This window comes from Sorex araneus, chromosome 3, assembly GCF_027595985.1.
Source record: "Sorex araneus isolate mSorAra2 chromosome 3, mSorAra2.pri, whole genome shotgun sequence".
Taxonomy (NCBI): domain Eukaryota; kingdom Metazoa; phylum Chordata; class Mammalia; order Eulipotyphla; family Soricidae; genus Sorex; species Sorex araneus.
In genome coordinates, this window is record NC_073304.1 from 216,710,990 (window position 1) to 216,733,582 (window position 22,593).

The 22,593-nt window shown below is 58.5% G+C and overlaps 1 protein-coding gene across 4 annotated transcripts; it reads right to left on the reverse strand.

Annotated features, from left to right (window-relative positions):
• Positions 1-846: 846 nt before the first annotated feature.
• Positions 847-22,011, reverse strand: CACNB1 (calcium voltage-gated channel auxiliary subunit beta 1). Of its 4 annotated transcripts, none has more exons than XM_004608723.2 (14): positions 21,714-22,010; positions 19,378-19,464; positions 15,546-15,665; positions 14,220-14,342; positions 13,614-13,750; positions 13,406-13,482; positions 12,829-12,983; positions 11,775-11,855; positions 11,328-11,386; positions 11,136-11,245; positions 10,902-11,053; positions 5,034-5,129; positions 4,472-4,657; positions 847-2,658 (listed from the first exon to the last, which is right to left on the reverse strand). In XM_004608723.2, the coding sequence occupies exons 1-14, from the start codon at positions 21,795-21,797 to the stop codon at positions 2,194-2,196; spliced, it is 1,932 nt and encodes a 643-aa protein (XP_004608780.1). In that variant the 5' UTR covers positions 21,798-22,010; the 3' UTR covers positions 847-2,193. The 4 variants fall into 4 exon arrangements, with proteins under 4 accessions (XP_004608780.1, XP_004608781.1, XP_054989846.1 ...); XM_004608724.2 differs by lacking the exon at positions 12,829-12,983 and adding an exon at positions 12,082-12,101 and having other exon boundaries at positions 21,714-22,009; XM_055133871.1 differs by lacking the exons at positions 11,775-11,855; positions 12,829-12,983 and adding an exon at positions 12,082-12,101 and having other exon boundaries at positions 21,714-22,009.
• Between the last annotated feature and the right edge of the window lie 582 nt (positions 22,012-22,593).

A 22,593-nucleotide genomic window follows, 5' to 3' on the forward strand; every position in this document is an offset into this window, starting at 1 on the left:
AATCATAGGATGGGCACCCCAGACTCTAGCCCCGTGGACCTCGCCTGCTCACCTCTCCGGCAAAAGGTTTGAATGTCTGTTGTGTTCTACACACACCCACACACAAACACTGTATACACTTACCACAGGTACTCTAAATATACACACACACACACACATCACAGACACACTATACTCATACATCACGGACACACTCCACACACACCACAGAAACACTCATATACTGCAGGCACACTATGCACATACTACACAGTCTACATATACACATACTATACACACATGCGCCTTGGGCGAGAACACTCAGGTTAAGAACTCCGGGGCTCCGGTCCCCAGACGGACTGAATGTCTGTGTGGAGAGAGCTGGTTTCCTGGTTTGTAAGCACCGTGTGAAACAGGAGACAGTGACAGCAGCGACAACTGTCGGGAGTCCACATCCAGCCAGCTGGTGGTCACCAGCCAACTTCTCCCGGACTCTCTGGCATCGAGCGGGCTGTCGTCATCCTCTCGGCCCCTCCTCTCCTGCCCCAAAGCTGGGACTGGAGCTCCTTAGTTGTGGCAGAGCACGAAACAGCCCCTCAGCCAGTGCCTCAGTGACCCCTTCCGACCACCCCACTGGCCCCCACTCAGCTTCCCTCTTGCCCTGACGCTACCTGGGGAGACGGGCCTGCGGTCAGCACTGACTGGGCAGATGCCTGACATCAGGGAGCCGCACGTCCCAGTGCCCTGCTGAGCAAACATGGTGGTGGGGACGGGTCCGGCTCTCCCTGCTTGGGGTGGGGAGGCGAGGGGGCGGCTCTCCCAGGCCTCGTGTGGCCTGCAGCGGGCGGCGGGAACAAAGAAGCAGGCTCAGAGGCGGCCGTCAGGACAGGACGGCAGTTTATAGATGGCAAAATACTTCTCCTGGGGGAGGACAGACAGACGGACAGACGGGCACAGGACACCAGACAGGGAGGGCAAGAGAGGTTGGGCAGTGGCGTCTTCTAACCAGTGAGTGGAAGCGGCACCCAGCCCTCCGGGCGGGAGGTGGGATGACGTTGGCACAGGAGGTGACGACAGACGTGGGGCCGTCCCTGAGGCGGGCAGCGGCAGGGCCCACCCTCGTTGGCACAGTTGGCGCTCTGGCCCAGCAGGGGTGCCGGGGAGGGGCAGGGCTGCTGGGCGTCGGGGTGTGAGGCCGAGGCCTCTCCCCGGGGTGTGGGTGTAGGGGACAGGATGGCAAGAGGCAAGTACAGCGCAGCAGCAGCGGAGCAGCGAGCAGCCAACCCCCCAAGGGGAGTGCTGAGGCCCCAAGGCACCCCTCAACAGTTGGCATTTCTTGGGCCCCTACCCCAAGGGCCTCTCCTCAGGGGCCTCGCGGGGAGAGTGAAGGAGCAGGTTTTGTTTTTTGGTTTCAAGATGAGGTGACCAGCATGTTCCGACAGCTCCATACCCAGGTGATGGGGACTGGGGGGTTGGAGGGGGCTCAGACAGAGGGGACGCCCCTCTTCTGATGGCAGCAGGCAGAGAATGTCATAGGCAAAGCTCATTCCTGGGGGAAGGCTGGGGAGAGGCATGGAGGGAGTGGGGTGGGATGCGGCATCTCCGCCACCCACTCCTCGGGGATCTGACCGGGGGGGCAGGCAGAGGACCCTCCAGTCCAGTCTCCCCCAGGGCTCCGTGCTGTAGCTGTCACCTATGCTTGGGACAGTGCTGCCGGGAAGCTGGAGGGAGGGTGAGCATGAGGAGGGGCCCTCGATCTGGGGTTCAGGGAAGTGAGCCCACATGGGGAAGATTCTGGAATCTCCTCCTCCAGGAAAAGCCCCCCGAAGCTGTGCAAACACTCCGGGCTGGGAAAAGAATGAGTGACTGCAGTTAGGGGCCTAAATTAGCTCCTGGGCTAGAAAGAGTTCAGGAAGTGCACCTTTTCTTGGGAGAGAGCCCCCAGAGGTGGGGGAAGTGGGGGGGGGGAAGGGGCGGCAGAAAAGGGGGCGCCCACTCACCCACAGCAGGTAGGTTGAAACCTGCAGCTGGGGCTTCAGGGACACTCCCGGGAGCTGGGGTGCTACCCCCTTGGCAAAAAACCCCAACATGGATCCAAGGCAGCTGAGGGGACACAGCGGTCCCCGGAGGCAGGAAACATGCCGGGTGCCGAGCCCCTCAGCGCCTCCCTGGCCCTGATCCGAGCCCTTTCTCCCACCACGCGGTCCCCCACGCTCAGCGGATGTAGACCCCCCGGCCCCAGCCTTCCAACTCATTCTTGTTGCGCCCCAGAACCGGCGCCCCGCCCTCCCCGCAGTAGCGGGCCTTATCCCGGCCGCGGTTCCGGTTGTCTGTCATCTCCTCTTCGTAGTCTTCCTCCTCCTCCTCCCACGATCCCTGGCGCGCCGGTGGGGGGCTGCCCCCTGCAGGGTCTCCGGGCCCCGGCCCCTCTGAGGGGTCTGTCTCCATGTCCACACACGAGTCTCCCGGCTCCGTGTAGGAAGAGTTTCGGTTGCCAGGGGTGTCGGCATCAAAGGTGTCTTGGCGGGACAGGGCCCGCAAGGTGCCCACCCGGCCTGGTGGGTGGCCGCCGGGGTAAAGGCCTGGGGGCTGGCCCAGCTCCCCGGGGTACTCGTGCACGCTGGCGTGCTCCCCACTGGCCCGTTCCAGCGATGGGTCCCCGGAAGCAAGGTAGGGTCCCTGGTTAGCAGACAGGTGGCACACCATGCAGGTAGGCGGGGTGAGAGAAACACAACAAAGCAAGGCAGTTAGTGAGGGCACCCAGACCCCCGCCTGGCCGCGGCAGGAGGGCACTGGCTCTAGGGGAGGGCAGCCAGGCGCCAGACCTCGGGGCCTCTGCTCCCTCTTGGGACCGAGGCTCCCCCCCCACCCTCCTACATGTGGGAGGGGTGGTCTTTCCTGGTGACCATGGAGAGAGCCCACAGACCACCACTCATCACTTATTCCATGCATGGCACCTAAGCCGCTGGGGAACTCAGTGCTCACAGCTCATTAGTTCGGCCACTGGTTAGCAGGCTGGGGTTAGTCACTGTAGTCCCGCCTTCTGAGGCGGGGAACAATCCAGGTCGCTAATCCGAACTCAGCCACACCTCCCTGGCAGCCTGCGCCCCTTCCCCAGGCAGAAGGTATTCCCCAAGGTGGGTGGGGTACCTCAGGCCTGATCAAAGGCAGCAGGCTGGGCAGGCTGATGGGCAGCTCTGCCCTTCTAGAGGCAATGAGGCGGCCCAATGTCCCCAACAACTGTAACCTGAGGGGCCTGAATGATAGTACAGCAGGCAGGGTGCTTGCCTTGCATGCGGCCGTCTCAGGTACGATCCCCAGCACCCCGCCTGGTCCCCCCATGCCAGCCAGGATTGATCCCTGTCAGTAGAGCCAGGAGTAACCCCTGAGCATCACCCAGTATAGTCCAAAATTCTTTTAAAAATATGACCTGCAGGTGACTCAAGAGACATGGCCACCATGGTGGCTACAGGAGGGTTTGATCCCTGCTCCGGTCACTTCTGTGTGACCCTGTGACCCGGAGCAAAGGTCTCTCCCTCTCTCTGTGGCTTCATTTCTCTGGGTGGTGTGGTGCAGATTAGACTCGAGTGGCAATGTTCTAATTGTCCCCTAGAGATGGCGGGCTTGACTGGGTAAGGCCCAGAAGTATTTCTGGAGTCCCTGCGGCATGGGAGTGAACAGAAAACATGGGCCTAGCCTTCTCTGAGGATCTGTAGGCTGCAGATTCAGGGGGCTGGGTCGGAACGAGAGCACAGGGGTTAAGGTACATGCCTTGCTTGCATGTGGCCGATACCCCTGTGTACCACCAGAAGGAACCCCCAGTACCAATGGGTGTGACTCAACCCTCCATGACCCCCCTCACCACCCACCAAAAATATTCAGGGGGCTCTGCAGAGAGGCAATGTGTAAAGTGAAAATCGAGAATAATTTCAGGTTTCTTTTGGACTCAATCTAGTGCCAGATAAGTAATGGCATGAGGAGAATGCTCGAAGGTGAGCACCAACTCAGAAGACGTCCATTCTGAGGGGCCTCACAGGGACGGGCACTGGGGAGGGGATGCTGGAGCAACAGCCCCTGCTCTATGGGGTAGGCTGAGAGTCTGAGGGCCCCTGCCCTGTGGCGCCCAGCAAGTGGCTATGTGACTCTTCTTCCTGGTGTTTTCCAACTGGCCACTTGTAGGGTCCCCGAGCAGGCTGCCTCTCCAGAAAGTCCCTACCCCAGAGGCCCAAGGAGGCCCCACCAGTGAGTCCCAATCCCACCAAAAACCACAGACACCAAAAGCTGCCGCTCACCACATTTTTTACAAAATAAAAGCTCTCCCCTTCCTTCCCCTTGTTCCCTGCTCTCCAGTTCTGCGTTCTGGGCAGAGGGAACCAGGGCGGGCCACCTACATGGCGTGCTCCTGCTGCTGGGGCACTGCCCCATCCTGCTGCGAGGCCTCCAGCCCGCCCCAGAAGCTGAGATTCCTCCTGAGGGAGGTGAGCACCTGTACCTGGAGGTTGGAGACTGGGGCAGGGCTGGCGGCCAGGGCTGCGGAAGCCATGGTGCGGTTCAGCAGTGGATTGGGCGGGGTGCTGCTGGGCGGGTGTGTGGCCTTCCAATAGGCTTCCAAGTACTCGGCCAAGTGCTCGCAGGCATCTTCCAATTGGTTCTCGTCCAGGATGATGTCGAACATTTCCTGTGGAGGCGGGGTTAGGGGCGGGGCCAGGGTGAACAAGGCGTGGTCAAGGGGAGGGGTGTGGCCTGGGTGCACGTGGGTGGAGTCAAGGGATTGAAGGGCCAAGTTAAAGAGATCTCAAAATAATAATAATAATAATAGTAATAAAAATAAAATAATAATAAAAAAGAGATCTCAGGGTGACCAGGAAGAGAAGCCTCTCAAATGTGAACAAGCGCACCCAAAACTATCCACCTTCCTCATCTAAAAGAGAAAGCATCCAAAGCCTGGAGATGAGCTTCTGGGGCTTGAACCCCCTTCTCTGGCTCCTGCTCTTTCCAAGAAGGCCAACCACGAGAACCAATCACGCCCCGCTGTTCCCAGCCTGCACACTCACGGGGGGACACTGCGCCAGCTTCTCCGAGGCCGCTATCTGCACGTTGAGGTGTTTGGACTGAGACTTCCCTCGAGACTTGATGAGCCGCTGCAGGACCTGGTGTGGAGGGAAGAAGAGGCGAGCACCGCGTAGCGAGCCCCACAGGCAGAACCCAGCGAGCTCGACAGACTGAGTGCATGCTTTGTACACAGGAGCCCCAGGTATGATTTCTGACACCACACGGTTCCCCAGCATACCGCCCTCTGAGCGCGGTGCCCACAGGAGTAGCCTCCAGAACTGCTGGGTGTGGCCCCCAAACCACCACTATCAAAACAGCTAAAACACACAGACAGAAGCAGAACTGAGTGACCAAAACTAACACCACCTGGGGAGACAGTACAGCAGGGAGGATGTTTGCCTTGCACACAGATGACCGGAGTTCAACCCCCGGCAACCCATCAGGTCCCCCGAGCACCACCAGGAGTAATTCCTGAATGCAGAACCTGGAGTAATCTCCAAACACCACCAGATGTGGCCCCAAAACCAATACATACATACATATATATACACACATATATATGCGTGTGTATATATATATTATATAGGCTAACACCTCCAGTGATACCAGGACCAAGGATGTGGCTTAGCCATAGAGTATTAGCCTTGCATGTGTGAAGCCCTGAGTTGTTCTCTCCCTAGTACTATAAAAAAAAAAAGTGGGGCTGGAGAGATAGCACAGCGGGTAGGGCGTTTGCCTTGCACGCGGCCGACCCGGGTTCAAATCCCAGCATCCCATATGGTCCCCTGAGCATGGCCAGGGGTAATTCCTGAGTGCAGAGCCAGGAGTAACCCCTGTGCATCGCCAGGTGTGACCCAAAAAGCAAAAAAAAAAAAAGTGGGGCGTGGAGTCAGAGAGATGGCTCCAAGAGCTGCTAGAGTGCAAGTTTTGTATATGCAAGCCCAAGTTCTTTTCTTTTCCTTTTTTTTTTGTTTTTAGGTCACACCTGGCAATACTCAGGGCTTACTCCTGACTCTGCACTAAGGAATTACTCCTGGCAGTGCTCAGAGGACTGAATGGGGTGCTGGGATCAAACCTGGGTCAACTGCTTGCTGTATTCTCCAACCCTGAGAGTCCAAATTCAGTCCCACGCAAGCCCAGTCCCCTCTTCTCTCAGCATTGTCGGGAGTGACTGCCCCAGCACAGCCCCCTGAGCACTGCCAGGTATGACTCAAACACAGACAAATAAAAAATGGCAGTGTCATGAAAATGCAAAAAAGGCTGAGGAGCTGTTCCCCTTAATGATAGAATACTGCATGCACCCAGACTGGCTGCTGGCCCAAGGGACTGACACAAAGGCCATTACTGGCACAAACAATGACAACGGAGGGACCGGCCAACCACGGTTCAATCCCCAGCATCCCATATGGTCCCCTGAGCCATCATCAGGAATGATTCCTGAGTGCAGAGCCAGGAGTAAGCCCTGAGCATTATCAGGGGTGGCCCAAGCACCAAAAACAAACAAAAACCAGAAATACAAGAGTACAAGGGTTAATTAAGGTACTTGCCTTGCATGTGGCTGGCCCAGGATTGATCCCTGACACTACATATAGTCCCCCACCCCTGCCGGGAGTGATCCCTGAGCACAGAGGCAGGAGTAAGCCCTGAGCACTGCTGGATGTGGTCCCAAGACAAAAAACAAAACAAAACAAATAAAATGATTAACAGCCTTGATCCAGAGACACAGCAGTGAATCCCAGAAAACAGCAGCTCGCTGGAGATCTCTCTGGAACCCACACTGAGCCAATTTCACTGGGACACCGCAAACGGAGTGGGTGTCCCAGGTCTGCCCACTCCAGATGAAACCCTGATGGGCATGAGCTTCCAGAAGCAAAACCCAGATACGCGGGTTCAAGGACTAGGGCTCCAGGCCACATGGCGGCAGCGGAGACGGCCGTCCCTTCCAGTCTCCCAACCCGCTTGGGGTCCTGGCTGTCACACCCACGATCTGCCTCCGGGCACCATCTCAGCGCATCAATGGCCTTGATCCAGAGACTCACAAATGAATCTCAAAATGAATTAGCTCCCTACAGAGATGTCTCTGGACACCAAACATTAACAATTTTAGAATTCCAGAAGCGCACAGCAGCTTTCACGGCCACATGACCTCTCATGATATTCATCATAAGCAATAGAAAATAAATTATTTAGCATTTGCCCCTGGCAGGCAGGCTTGAATGGTGGTGGGAAGGTGTAATGGTTGTGGGATTGGTGTTGAAATATTGAATGTAATCAATTAATGTGAACAACCTTCTTAAAATATTTTTTTTTAATTTTTAAAAATAAAAAAAAAAAGAAAAAGAGTAAAAAGAAAACATCCATGTTGAAGGATGGAGCTGCAGTGTGAGGGGTCGAATACGTGCCTTACACTCAAGGCCCTGGGCTCAATCCCTCCCTCGCCTTCTCTCTTGCTCTATAGCACCACTGGCCTACAATATATGCAGACTGAAATAATTAAGGATAAATATCTACAATATCTACAGCTTACTCTCAAAGTATACAAGAACAAAAATACATATTCATACACATATCTTTGTCATGTTCACACCAAGAAAGTAAATGTAGTAAAATTAGTGAATCTGAAAAAACTGGAATTGTATATGTATATATATATGTGTATATATATATTATATATACATATATATATATTTTGCTTTGGGGGTCACACGCAACGATGCACAGGGGTTACTCCTGGCTTTGCACTCAGGAATTACCTCTGATGGTGCTGAGGGGACAATATGGGATGCTGGGAATCGAACCTGGATCTGCTGCGTGCAAGGCAAACACCCTCCCCACTGTACTATCACTCCAGCCTCCTGGAATTGTATATTTTAAATGGCTGAATCGAATGATATGTGAACTGTATCTCAGTGAAGCTATCAAACCATTGGTGAATCTGAGTGCAAAATTTATATTAGTCTTATAATGCTTCAGAAAATTTGAAATGATTTCAAATAAAAATCTTTAAAAAAGAAGGGGTGGCCAGAGTGATAGCAGGTACATGCCTTACATGCAGCCAACCCAGGTCTGATCCCCAGCATCCCATATGGTCTCCCAAGCTCTGCCAGGAGTAATTCCTGAGTGAAAAGTCAGGAGTAATCCCTGAGCACTACATGTGACCCAAAAGCAAACAAAGAAAAGAGAGACTGGAAAGATAGCACAGTGGGTAGGGCACTGGCCTCCCTGAGCACAGACCCGGAGTAAGCCTGAGTGAGTTTCCCCCAAGAAAAAGAATTGAAAAAAAAAAAACAAAATCGAGCAGGGTGCAAAAAGCCACTCTAGTCCCCTAAGCCAGGCCCCAGCTCACACCAGTGTCTCCTCTAGGCTCTTTAGAAAGGTTAGCAAGGGGCCCGGGGGTTTACTGGCATGAGGGGTGGCTGCCATCATCCCAGATTATCACCAAGAGAACACTGACTCCTTACGTCATTCCATCTACTCTGCTCAAGAATATCACAAGGACGGAAGCCAGAGAGACAGTACAGCAGGCAGGGTGCTTGCCTTGCACACAGCCAACCTGGGCCCAAGCCCCACCCTCTCATATGGTTCCCCCAAGTCCCACCAGGAGTAAATCCTGAGCACTTCCGGGTGTGGCCCCATATCTAAAAAATGAGTATCACAAGAGATAGAACTCCCTTTTAAACGTTGGAGGGAACACCTAGCGATGCTCAAGGACCACTCCCCACTTGCTGTTCAGGGATCGCTCCTGGTGGTGCTCCGGGAACCATGCGGTGCTGGGATTTGAACCTGGGCCAGCCACATGCAAAGCATATGCTCCGGTTTGTTCAATTCTCTCTCTAATGCCCCCCCCTTCGCTATTTTATTAGGTGAAGAAACCAAAGCTCAGAAGCTAAATAATGCCCTCAATATCCCAAGCTCAATAACAACAACAACAACAAAACAAAGGGACCAAGAAGAAAAAAAATAAAAGGTTTATTGGGGCTGGAGCAATAGCACAGCGGGTAGGGCGTTTGCCTGGGTTCGATTCCCAGCATCCCATATGGTCCCCTGAGCACTGCCAGGAGTAATTCCTGAGTGCAGAGCCAGGAGCAACCCCTGTGCATCGCCAGGTGTGACCCAAAAAACAAAACAAAAAAAAAAAGGTTTATTACCTCCTTGCATATAGCTGACCATAATTCAATCCCAGACATCACTTGACCCAAGTACCAAAAGGAGCAACACCCAAGCACCCAAGTGTGGCCCCAAACTCCAGAAACCCCCGTCAAAAAATAGGGTTGCACGGGGCTGGAGCGATAACACAGCGGGTAGGGCGTTTGCCTTGCACGTGGCCAACCCGGGTTCGATTCCCAGCATCCTATATGGTCCCCTGAGCACCGCCAGGAGTAATTCCTGAGTGCAGAGCCAGGAGTAACCTCTGTGCATCGCCAGGTGTGACCCAAAAAGAAAAAAAAAAAAATAGGGTTGCAGATATAGCACAGGGGTTAAGGGCTGAAGCGACAGTACAGCAGGGAGGGCGTTTGCCTTGCACGCAGCTGACCCAGGTTCAATCCCTGGCATCCCATATGGCCCCCTGAGCACTGCCAGGAGTTATTTCTGAGTACAGAGCAAGGAGTAACCCCTGAGCATCTCCGGGGTTAAATAAATAAAAAAGCCTAAATAAATAAATAAGTTCAGGGTTTGCAGGGAGGAGGTCCGGGTCATTCTCAGCATCAAAGGGTCCTCTAGCAATGTCAAGAGTGGTCCTCGAACACCTCAGGGTATGTCCCAAAACTGCTCCCAAAATAGGAATAAGTCAGGGACCAGAGAGGTGGTACAGAGAGTAAGGTGCTTGCCTTGCACACATTGGCCCAGGTTCAATCCTACCACTCCATACAATCCCCTGAGCCTGCCAGGAATGATCCCTGAGCACAGAGCCAGGAGTAAGCCCTGAGCACTGGTGGTGTGGTCAAAAAACAAAACACAAGTAAACTAGACCCCTTCCCTGATCCCCGATTCTTTCTCAGCCTCTGCCCAAGTGAGAACAGCACAAGAATGAAATGAAGACAGATACAACCTCCCGGTTGGTGACACAGGCACAAGAAATCACATTTTTCTTGGCAGTGCTCAGGGGACCACATAGTGGTCCAGAGATTGAAGCCAGGTCAGCTACCTGCAAAGCAAGTGCCTTACACAGCACTTGTACTACAGGGCAAGTGCCTTTGTATTATCCCTCTGGTCCCTCACTTACTCGGGAGGATGGATGCCATAACCAGCAGTGTTCAGGGCTTACGCCTAGCTCTGTGCTCAGGGATACCTCCTGGCAGTCCTCAAGGGACCACATGTGTGCCAGGAATTGAAGGCTGTGAGTGAAGCCAGTGTGTTAAGACTAAACTGTCTCTTGGGGCTGGAGCAATAGCACAGCGGGTAGGGCATTTGCCTAGCATGCGGCCAACCCGGGTTTGATTCCCAGCATCCCATATGGTCCCCCAGCACTGCCAGGAGTAATTCCTGAGTGCAGAGCCAGGAGTAACCCCTATGTATCTCCAGGTGTGACCCAAAAAGCAAAAACAAAACAAAACAAAAACAAAAGACTAAACTGTCTCTCTGGCCCCAGAACCTCAGGATGGAAAGACAAACAGAGGGGAGGCCCGTGATGGGGCAGGTCCCCCTGGCACTCACGCTTGTAATAACGATCACATGATAGAGTCTGATCAACCATGGACATGACAGAGGGCTCGGCCACACAGCTGGCGTCTCCCCCGTACCCTCAGAGCAGAGCGGGGCAGGAAGGAAGGCGGGGCTCCCGCTACCATCAGTAAGCAGCAGCCGACTTTCCGCACACACAGTCCCCCCGCAGAGCACTCCCGTCCCCACACAGCTGCCCGAGCACCCACCTTGGGAGAGGTGATCTTGATGTAAACGATGATGGGGGCCAGCGAGGTCTTGGAGAGCTGGGCAGGGTGGTTGATGGTGTCGGCGTCCAGAGCCACCAGCTGAAGGGTCCGCGCCAGCTCAAAGATCCGCTCGATTTCACTCTGGACCTCCGCTGGGGAACGGGGAATGTAAGGGCCCCTGGACGCAGCAGGGACAGGGGCGCGCCCACCTCCCAGCCTGTCCCCGGGGCTCACCCAGGCTGGAGCGGGTGTTGGAGCGCTCGATGATGACGTGCTTGCTGGGGTTGTTGAGCACCGAGCGCTTAGCCAGGGAAATGTCTGCCGTCACACGAGTGATGGAGATCCTGCGGGAGGGCCGGGAGCGGGGTCAGGCGCCCACCCAGCCCTCACTGTCCCAGCTGGGCAGCAGAGGCCCCTGGTACCCACCTGCCGTCGAACCGATGCTTCAGGAAGTCAAAGAGAGCCTTCTGCATCATGTCTGTCACCTGGGCGTGGGGGACAGTCAGGCCTCCAATGCCAGGGGCTGGGAGTGCTGCCCCCGACCCTCACACCCCTCCTCCCCAAACTCCTGGGATGAAGCCATCACTTCTTGAGGGTGGGGTGGGGGACAGGAGGTTCCTTCCGGGTCAAACCAGAGCCCCCAATGAGGTCTCTGGTTCCAAAGAGAATCCAGGGGGTAGGCGGGGGGGGGGCGGGGAATGCTGGGGACCCTCCAGATTGGGGTCGCTATGGGCCAGGCCCTTCAGGGGGGCTTCTTTGCACATCCGGAAGCCTCTGGGGTGGCCCCTTAGGAACCTGGGTCTGCAGGGGTTGCTCTTCAGGGCGGCTCCCTGGAGACGGGGCCCTCCAGACCACTCCCTCTCGGGCTCCTACCTCGTAGCCCTTGAGCGACGGTCCCACCAGGATGATGGGCCTCATGGAAGGCACCACGTCATAGGGGGGCACGTGCTCTGTCTGGGGGGGAAGCAGGGAGGGGAAATGCCCGAGTGGAGAGAGCATCAGCCCCTCTCCCCCGCCTTCAGGCTTCCCCATGCAGCGTTTCCTCCCCTGGCCCGGGAGGAGGGGGTGGGAGTGGGGGATGCAGGGAGCACAGGAAGGATGGGGGGTGGGGGGTGTTAGAAGGTCCCCTTAGCTCATCCCGGTGGGGTGGGAGGAGGACACAGAAAGCTGTGATACTCACCGACTTCTGCTTCTGTTTGGCTGGGTCCAGAGATTGCCAAGAGGGAGGGACAGGGAGGAGAGAGGGGAGGGGACCCACGCGGGGCAGGGGGCAAGGAAGGAGCCAGGAGAGAGGGAGGGGGAGCGGGCCGGACGAGGAGAGATAACAGGCATGCGTGTTAGTGACAGACAGAGCCGGGGGTGGGGGACCCCATGCCATGGGGCACTCAAGAGGTGGGTGGCACGGGACGCGGGACTGGCCATCTGCCCAGTGGTCTTGGGGACATTCCATCAGAGCCTACTCTGCAGCTGGGGCACGGGAAGGAGCAGGAAGGCTGCCGGCTCCTTATTTGGTGCCCAGCTCCTGCCCCAGCATGTGCCAAGCTGCCCATTTTAAGCGTTCCCGTAACTGCCTCGCTGTGTAGCCAGGAGACCCCCGGGAACGCACACAGGCCCGACCAGAGCAGAGAACGGACCCCCTTCTATTCGCCCCTTCCCACCCAGGGGATGAGAGCAGCGGCCTTTTCTGGGGAGGGAGGCCGGAATGCTGGTTCGTAGAGAGAGGGGAGAGAGGTACGCCTGTCCTCCTGCACCAACTCACCCCTCTCCCTCCCACCCCCACTGGGCAGGAGGCCCAGAGGCCCCCAGATCCAGGCTGGCACCTACCGAATCCATCCCAGTCCTCCCTGCACCCCACCCACCCCAGAGCTGGGCCCTGACCCCCCCACCCCGCCCCCAGCTTCCTGCCAGAGGCCCGGAGAGTGGTTACCTTCTTGAAGAAGGGGATGCGTTTGCCATGGGGTGGTGGGGTGGTGACACTGCTAACGCTAGTCTTGGCAGAGCCGCTCTGCTCGGCCAGCTCAGCCTCCTCCTCCTCTAAGTCTAGGGGGTCTAGTTCAAATGCTAAGTTAGTCATCTCGTTACCTGGACGCGCGGAGAGGCAGGAGAGAGGGAGGAGGGAGGCGAGGTGGGGAGGAGGGAGATGGACATGGAGACGCCAGTACAGAACGCAGGGATGGAGGGGGGATGGGGGGGAGAAAAGAGAGAAGAAGAGGTGAATGGAACGGGGCTGGGAGAAATGAACGGGGCGGGGCGGGGAGGCAGGCGGAGAGATGGAGCTACCGGAGAAATGGGAGAGGAGAGATACGAGAGGGTGGGCCCTGACCGCATGCTTGGGGCTGCTCTGGGGCAGTGGGGGTGTGGGGGGGCTTCCACTGACTGTGTCTGGCGGGCTCATGAGTGGGGTGCCCCTTACTCCAGGCAAAGGAGGAGGGTCAGGCGGGAGGGAGACCGCCCCGCCCAGGAGCACCCCCTGCCCTTCCCCGGGGGTGGCCGGCAGCTCTTACCACTGGCAGGGGGCGTGGGGCGGCGCGTGCCGGTGACCACGTCTCCCAGGCTGGAGCTGGAGTTGTCACCTGACTTGCTGTGGGGACAGAGAGGCAGAGGGAGCGGTGAGCCCAGGATGTGAGAGCTCCTCTTGCAGCAGGTGGCTCCACGGCCACCCCCACCACACCCCCTTGTCCAGGCACACGGCTGGGGGGGGCAGTCAGGCACCTGGAGCTGAGGCGGCTCTGGCGCAGCTTCTGCTCCTGCAGCAGACGCAGGCTGTCCAGCTTCACGGGGCTGGGGATGAAGCCCACCTCGCAGCCCTCCTTCACCAGCCGCCCGATCCACCAGTCATTGTTGTACTTCTGCGGACGACAAAGGCAGGGCGGGTGGGAGAGGCCACAAGGGCGACTGCAGGGGCCAGCCGTGGGGAGGCAGCCCCGGGCTCCGTCCGCCCTGCCCAGCTGGTGGTGCCACTGGCTCTGACCACTGGGAACCCCTCAGGGACACACCGGAATCAGCGTCTGCCCAGGCCACAGACCAGTCCAGCCCTAGCTCGGCACCCCCGTGCTCAGAGTCTTCCTCCTGCTGACCCCAAAGTGTCCCTATCACAATGCTACTCTCCCAACAGGTCTCATCATAAAGTCTTCAAGGGCCTGGAACCAAGGTGTTTCCCCACTCTCCCATTTTAGTAATGAGGCATTAGAGGCTCAGAGAGGTGGCAGAATGGGCGGAAGGTCACACAGCACACGAAGCCCAGCCCCACTACGCTCGGAGAGTTTTTTTTCCCCCACTGAGTTCCCCGTCGCCGTGTGGATGCCAGGTGCTGCCCACCTCTTTGATGTGCAGGAAGTCCTTGGGCTCAAAGGTGATGGCTACTCCCTGCACGGGCACCTCGTCCCCTGGAGATGGGTTGTAGCCGACGTTTGTCCGCACAGCGAAGGCCACGGGCTTGGTCTAGGGGGTGATCACCAAAGGAGTAAGACAGTGCAAGACACAGCATCCTGGCCAGGCTGGCAAAGAAGGAGGCTGCTTTATAGGTAACGAAGACATACACTGAGGGGCCAGAGTACATGTACCACATGTGAGAAGCTCGGGGTTACTTCCTTATTAGGGCAACCACCCCCCAGTATACTAAATAATTTCTAGGGTTGTTTTTTTTTATTTTTTGGTATGTCTATTAAATTTCACAAGCACTAGGGGCCCGAAAAGTTAAGGACAGCAGGTAAGGCACATGCCTTATACACGGCTGACCTGGTGGTTCGATCTCTGGATTCGCATTTGGTCCCCTAAGCCCTACAGGAATGACCCCTGAGCACAGAGCCAGAAGTAGCCTCTGGGTTAGGAAGCACACTGCCGGGGTGGCCCTGGCAGTCCCCAGCCCCACAGGCCTGAGGAGCACATCCTCGGACCCAAGCTCAGAACTTCCAGTCCAACTGGATAAGTACTGTGGAGGTGGGAAGAGCTCCTGGGTCCCTTGAGCATCTCTTGGGAGCCCCCTGGCCTAATTTCTAAAAATTCAGGCCTTTCAGAAAAGAGGGTAGCACTGGACAGGGATAAGTATCAAAGTGATACAGCCAGAATGGTACCCCGCAGAGGAATGATGATAAATGATGATGATGATGATGATGATGATGATGGCAGCAACCACTGTTAGTGTGCAAGAGACCATGGACCATGTTTCACTCCCGTTAGTTATCATAACATGAAGTTAGATTTTTGTCTTGTTTTGGTTTGTTTGGGGGCCCACCCAATGGTGCTCAGGGCTTACTCCTGGCTCTGCACCCAGGAGTCACTCCTGGCAGATCTCAGGGGACCCTGGAGGATTCCGGGGATCGAACTCAGGCTGGGTCAGCTGCAGGGAAGGCAAATGCCTTCCTCGCTGTGTTATGGCTCCAGCCCTGAACTAAGATATTATTTTCTGTGGATTCTGCAAGGACAGTACCCATCCGGAAGGGTGGGTCACTTGCCTAAGATCACAGAGCGAGTAGATCAGTCGAGGAAGTGCGGCTCTGAGCAGAGGCCATACGGCAGCCTGTACTTCCCGCACACCAAGGTACTGCGGGAAGTGGCAAGGGGGACTGGCCGGGGACTGCTGTCCAGGCTCCCTGTAGAGTGGGGAAGTGGCAGAAGGGAGCCCCGCCCCGCCAGCTCGCTCACCTTGGCCTTCTCCAGCTGGGCTAAGGCCTGGCGCTCTGCCTCCTTCCTTAAGGCTTCCCGGTCCTCCTCCAGGGACACATCAGAGTCTGACGGCCGGCTGGTGTAGGACTCCGCTGAGCCCTGAAAGCAGACAGGGCCAGCTCAGTGCCCATTGATGGAGTCCCACCAATGCCCGCTGCCTCCAGGCCCAGCCAGCTCAGCGAGCTGCCCCAGGACACGTGGGGAGCTGCAGGGGAACCACAGGGCTGAGGTGTGCAGGCCTCCGGGGGAGTGTGGCTCCAGGCAGGGTGAAAGCAGCAAGCAGGGAGTTTGAGTTCACACAGGCCCAAGGACAGCTGGTTGGGGCCCTGGGAGGGCTGGGAACCTGATAGGGTCAGGCCCTGGGGAGGGACGCCAGAGGCCAAGGCTCCCAGGCCGCTCCTCCACCCCTCTCCCGCCCTCCGCGCCAGCGGAGTCTCAGCAAGCCCGCCGATGCCCGCCGCCTCCCAGGCTCTCTGCGCTCCTGGCCTGGCAGCCAGCTCTGCACGTCAGGGTCACCCCAACCCTGCCATCTCCTGCTCCAGGCAGGGGAAGACAAAATCCTCCTTCCTCTGCCAGAATTAGGGGAGCTCCAAGCCTCAAACACTCCTAAGAAATGAAGAGAACCCAAGATCCAAGGGCATGTGGAGCAAGGGTCTGGCCAGGGAGGTCCTGGGTTCCAGCTCTGCTACACACATACACACACCACCACCACCACCACCACACATACACACACACACACACACACACACACACACACACAAAATCACTACCACTACCACATACACACACATACCACACACGCCATGAAGAATATGGGTTCCAGCCTCTGCTACACACACACACACACACACACACACACACTACCACCACCACCACCACCACCACACACACACACACACACACATATACCCCGCCCCCTGCCACACAAACACACACACACACACACACACACACACACACACACGCATGAAGAATATGGAGCCAGTATTTCCCCAGGCCTAGGGATCCGGGCTGGCCAAGAAGACTGCTTCAAAAGTGTGGATGTGCCAGAAAACTGGCTGGGCCCACACGGTCACGGTCCCTCCCGTAGCACAATGAACTCTTTTCGGTGTGCAGGCACATGGTGTAGGACACCGGCAAGCCTCCTCAGACGGGAAGACGCAGTCATGAACAGGCTCCTAGCTGCATGCTGGGATGTGCAACCCTCAGGGGTCTGGGATCCAGTGGTCTCTGGGCGCGCCTCTGCGCACAAGAGCTGCAGCACACACGAGTGTCAGAGGGGGCCACCCACAATGTCTGGGACCCGGAGGGTGTACGCACTTGAGGGAAAAACCCAGGTATCCAAATTTATGTTAGTCTGTGGTGCTGAAACAGTGTAGGGGTTACACAGAGGGGCAGGAGATGGTATGGGGAGTGAGCAGGACTGTGCAGTTGTGGTGGCCATTCTTTCCCGAGGGTATGGAAGGGACTCTGGGGCAGGGGGACTCACTAGCCAGAACAGAGGCCCCATAGGAAAGAGAGAAAACCAGGGAGCTGGAGAGACAGTAGAGAGATCAGGGCGCTGGCCTTCATGTGGCCATCCCAGGTTCGATCCCTGGCACCCCATATGGTCCCTCAGCCTTGTCAAGAGTGATCTCTGAGCACAGAGCCAGGAGTAAGCCCAGAACACTGTCAAGTGTGGTCCAAAAACCAGAAAAAAGAAGAAGGGGGAAAAAAAGAGAGAGAGGGAGAACCGTGACACAGGTATGGGAGCTGCCCAGCCCTTTTCCAGCCCAAAAATGAAAATGGGAGAAAAAAGGTGTAAGTTGGGTGGAAGGGAGGGTAACCCAGAGAAGCCGACAAAAAACATAAAGACGGCAGCGTGCAAACCACCTCAGCTGCCTCTTGCCACCCCTCCTGACAGGAACACTCAGTGCCAGGGAGACAGATGCCCAAAGATGCCCAGAACCAGACTCGACAGCGAGAGAGAGGCCGGAAGGCAGAGAGTCACCCCGGCACACGCAGGCACACGCACGCAGACATGTCAGAAAGGGAGACGGCAGGGGCACGGCGCGAAGGGGAGCCAGGAGACGGTGTGCAGGCCACCCCCCACCGGCTTCCCCAACCCACTCTCGATCACCAGCCCAACCTCCCCCACCGCAGCTCACCACTACAAGGGTCCGGCTGGGCACCTCCATCCTGGTGCCCTCCATGCCTGGTCCTGCCGGCCTAGGGGTGGCCCAAACTGCCCGTTCCCCCAGGGGCTCAGGTTACAAGCAGAGTTGCTACATGTGCAAACTGCTGGGGTATATTTAGCTCAGAGATGTGGCAAGGCCTGTCCCCCCAGCACTCCCTGCCACCTACAGGGGGTCAAAGCTGGGGAGCTGAGTGGACGGGGGACTGGAGGCTGGGGTCTGGCTGCCTGGTGGGCGCACACATGGAACCAAGGTTCTTTTCTGTCAAGGGGTCACCCACTGGGCCCAGATTCTTCCTAGCCCTGGTCCTGGCCCAGTCTCCAACAGATGAGGAGGATTTCCTGTCCGTGTGGGGGTCAGGGCCCCTCAGGGAAGGCTTGGCTCACGGGTGCCAAGTGTGGAAGAGACAAAAATCAGATAGTACAGCAGGTAAGATGCTTGCCTTGCATGCTGCCAACCTGGGTTCAATCCCCGGCATCCTATGTGGTCCCCTAAGCACTGCCCAGAGTGATTCCCGAGTACGAAGCCAGGAGTAACCCCTGAGCACTGCTGTGTACAATCAAAAAACAAACAAAAAAGATTTGTAAAAGGGGTACCAGAGAGACATGACAATGAGCAGGGCACTTGCTTTGCACACGGCTGATCCAGGTTCAATCCCCAACATCCCATATGGTCCCCAAAACACCACTAGGAGTGATTCCTGAGCACAGAGCCAGGAGTAAGCCCTGAACATCTCCAGGTATGGCCAAAAAAGAAAAAGAAAAAAAAAAATCAGTGCAGAGCGTCGTGCAATCTGCAGGAATCCGCTGAGCACGTCCCTCTCCTGGCCCCAAGGGGCTCCCCCTCCGCTGACCCCGGCCCTCACAGGCTCTGCCCTGCTGCTCTCCGTGTCCGCCTTTCCTTGGAGTCTGACTCCAAGCCCTGCTCTCCCCATTTTGAGAACCAGATTTGCGGAGATGCTCCGTAGTCATAGCAACCACATCCCTCCCGCTGCCTCGCCCTGAGCCTGAGGTGTGTGTTGGGGGGGTTGGGGGGAGGAGAAAGGAACGGAGAGGGGGGGGGGCTTGGGGTTTGGAACCAAGATGAAATGGCCTCTCCCTCTGTGAGCATAGATGACCCCAGGAGGTAATTTGGTGACCCTTCCTCAGCGGGAGTGCGGGGCTCCGGCTCCTCAAAGCCTCACACTCGGCGTCGTCTCCCCCGCTCCCTGCACACAGCTCTCTGCGTGAGAAAGCCCAGAAGCTTCCCTGCCTTCTCCCTACCCGGCCCTCTAGGGACTCCGGGCGGTCAGGCTTCCGTTCTGCTTGAGACCTGCCTCTCTCTACCCCGGGCTGTCACACACTCTGGGGGAGGATGTGGAAGCAGACAGCCGGCAGGGGGAGTGGGTGACAGCCCGAAGCCAGCTCCAAGGCAGGCCAGGCTGTCCCTGAATGAGATGACGCAGGCGGCAGGGGCTGGTGCTGGGGGAGGGGTGGGCGGGGGCGGGGGCTGACGGGAGATGCTGAGAGAGGTCATGGGGTGTCAGGAGAACTGCTGGGCAGGGGAGGTGCCCACGACCCCGAGGTCGGTCCCTGGAGAAAGCCTCAGACCCAGCTCATCGACCCACGCCAGGCAGCAGCCTGCCAGCTCCCAGTTACCTGGCGCACAAAGCTGTTGGAGGTGGTATCTGAGGACGTGCTCCCGTCCGACCGCTTGAACCGCCCTTTCCTCTTGCTGTATTTGCCCTGGAGACGCCAGGAAGGGACAAGAGCGGAGTCAAGAAAGGCCCTTTCCCAGCCCTCATCCCACCGGGCCGGGAGCTGCCACCAAGTTGGGGAGCAGCATGCTCAGACTTGGACACCCCCTCCCTTGCTCCTGAGATGGTACAGCCCCAAGGGAGCAAGCGAGAGCCCAGACCACAGCCAGGGGGACTGTGCAAGGGAGCTCTAGGAAGCACACCCGGAACCACCCCCCCCATCCCACCCCACCCCAAGAAGCCAGAGAGGCTGGGAGGGGGGGAGGCGCGGGGAAGCTGGAGGCTCGTTAGGAAGCAAAGCTAATTAAGATGCTGGGCAGGCTGCAGCAGCCTGGGGGGAGGGGAGAGACTGCCTGCAGTGTTGGGGGGCGGAGAGAAATGGGGGAGAGCTCTCCGTGCCCCCTCAGCTGGAGCAGAGTATGCTGGCAGCACCCACGCGAGGGAAGAGAACTCGCCACCTGGTTCTTCAGGGATGGGGAGGGGAGTGGCTGTTCCTGCAACTGGAGACCCTGAGCTAATTTCCGGGGTGAGGGGCGGACCAGGGAAGTATATTTGTAAACATCCACCCTCAACTCCAAGGCCAGCCAAGGCCAGGGGCCAGACTGGCTGGCCACCCCCCCGCTCCGCGGTCATCTTCTCAGCCCCCTCCTTGGTGGTCACTCTTCTCCCAAAGGCAGCAAGAGGGGGTCAACCCCCAGACACCACTGCCCACACCCAGTCCCCATGGCATCCACTGGGCTACGTCCACCTCCACCTGATGCCACTGGGCCCAGCCTCCCGCGGATCCCTGGGCTCCTGGCTTGGGTGGTGTGGCCACAGCTTGACCTCAAAAGCCACTTCCACCCAGGAGCTTCTGGGCCTCGTAAGGGGCCCGACGGGGCCGCCCCAAGGCAAATACACACACTGGCCCCGGGCCAGCCTGGAGTAGGGGAGAGGCTGGAGGGCTCAGGCCCTCCAAGCCTGGGCCCAGCCTCCATCCTAGTTTCTTTGCTAAAGAAGACGGTCAAGTCCAAGCAAACAAGGCGGCCCAGCTCCTTGGGCCCGAGGCCAGGGAAGGTACCTAGATGGGAGAGGGGGGCACGTGGGAACAATCCCCTCCCTGCTCCCAGTCCCTCTCCAGCCACTCAGATCCCTCGGGGATGAGGCTCTACCACTGAGAGCCAGCCTCTCTTTCATGCCACCACTCCGGGTTGAGAAAAGGGAGTGGCACCCAGAGGGACAAGGGACAGCTGAAAGGAAGGTCTAGCCAGCTGCGGCCAGGCCTCCAAGGGGCCTGGGGTGGAGGGAGGTATTTTTAGGTCTGACCTGCCCCCTCCACGTGCCCCATCAACCACACTCCCATCCTGAGGCCCTGCAAGGAAAGGGTTAATAAGAGCTGAGCTTTAATTCGGAATTGGAGAAAGAAGAGTCCCAGAGAAATGCCCTCCCAGGACCCCTCAGACCTTGCTGGTCACTCCAGAGGCGACCCCACACCCAAGAATACCACTCCTCAGGTGTAACCTGGGGCTAAGGGGAAGAGAGGCAGTGGGGGCGGGGCGGCTGACCCCTCCCCCAGGTAACCAGCTTCTTCCCCCTCCAGGACAGGGAGCTGGCATCCCTCCAACTTTCCAAACTTTGTAGGTGTGCAGGTTGGAGGGGGAGAGAGCCGAGATAAGGTGGAAATGGGGGGAGGGGAGCTGGCCCAATACAGGGGCTTAGAGGTAGCGGGAACGGGGCCCGGCAGGGGTGAGCCCCCTCGCCAGCCTCGGGGCCGGCGCTGTCTGCGGCTCGCCAGACCGGCTGGCACCGCCCTCTGACCACCGCCTCGCCCATCTCCCCTCTCCAGGGCCACCCCCGCCCCACCCACCCCGCCCGGAGCCCGGGAGCGTGCTCTGCGTCGCCCTCTTGGCTCGGGCTCGCTCCCCAGCCTCCTTCCCCCACGGGTGCCACCGCCAACACCCCCACTCTCCACCCACTGCAGCCGAGCCCCGAGCAGGAGGGACCCCGACGAGGCGGGGGAGACGACGAGGAGGCTGCCAGGCGGCCCGACCGCCCCCTCCCGGTTCCGCAGCACCGCAGCCCAACTCCCGGCCCAGCGCCCATCCATCACTCACACGCAGGGACTGGGGGCGCGGGCGCCCCTCTCTCTCCCCTCCGCGCCGGGCCTATAACCCCTTCCTTCCCGGAGCCCCTCGAGCCCACCCCAGGCAGGCGCGCGGGAAGAGGCCCCCGCCCTCGGAGCCCGCCCCCACGCCTCACCTGGGGGCTGGGGTCGAAGACCTCCATAGGGATGTCCTGGGAGGATGGGTACGGGCCCCGGGACATGCTGCTCTTCTGGACCATGGAGAGGAGCCTCCCCTTCGGCCGCCGGCCCGGCCCAGCCGGGCGCCCTCAGCGCGTGAGAGAGGCCGTCGGAACCGAGAGCAGCGCCGCGCAGCCGGCAGCAGGTCCAGCCGCCCGGCCCGGCCTTCGGGGGCCCCCTGGCAGCCTTCGCTCCCCGCTCGCGCTCGCTGCTCTGCCGCCGCCGCCTCCTCCGCCCCAGAAGACTCAGCATCTCCCCCCGCCCTCTCCGCTCCCCGCCCCTCCCGCCGCCGGCCCCGCCCCCGCAGCCCTGGGCCCCGCCCCACCGCGCCGCCGACCCCGCCCTCCGCTTCGCTGGCCCCGCCCCCTCGTAGCCGCCCCTCGCCGGCCCCGCCCCCTCCGCCCGCCGGCCTCTCCCCTCGCGGGCCCTCCGCCCTCCTGGGCCAATGACCCGGAGGCTGGAAGCCAGCAAGCTCCAGGCCTGTGCCTAGGGCGCTTCACTCTGGGGCCTTGCGTGGAGAAATTCGTCCTGGGGGCTGTGCTTTACCCGTGGGTGCCAAGTGTTGATAGAGGGGACGTGCGGATTGGCATGGCTGCCAAGGACCCCCCTCTTCTGTCACAAATCGCTGTTGCTAGCGGGGCTCCCCATTCCGCCCTGACTTCTGCTTGGGCCACCGAACTTCCCCTGATCCTGACACCCAGATTTCTCCCCTGCGTGGGCCCACAAAGCTTGTTTTTTTTTTTTTTTTTTTTTACTTTTTGGGTCACACCCGGCGATGCACAGGGGTTACTCCTGGCTCTGCACTCAGGAATTACCCCTGGCGGTGCTCAGGGGACC

Excerpts from the sequence above, each read along its gene's own strand:
- CACNB1 (XM_004608723.2), bottom strand. The coding sequence starts at position 21,797 with ATGGTCCAGAAGAGCAGCATGTCCCGGGGCCCGTACCCATCCTCCCAG. Across the intron at positions 11,856-12,828 it reads GCATCCCCTTCTTCAAGAAG|ACAGAGCACGTGCCCCCCTA; the intron begins GTAACCACTCTC and ends CTTCCCCCCCAG. Across the intron at positions 11,387-11,774 it reads CGTCGCTCAAGGGCTACGAG|GTGACAGACATGATGCAGAA; the intron begins GTAGGAGCCCGA and ends CCCCACGCCCAG.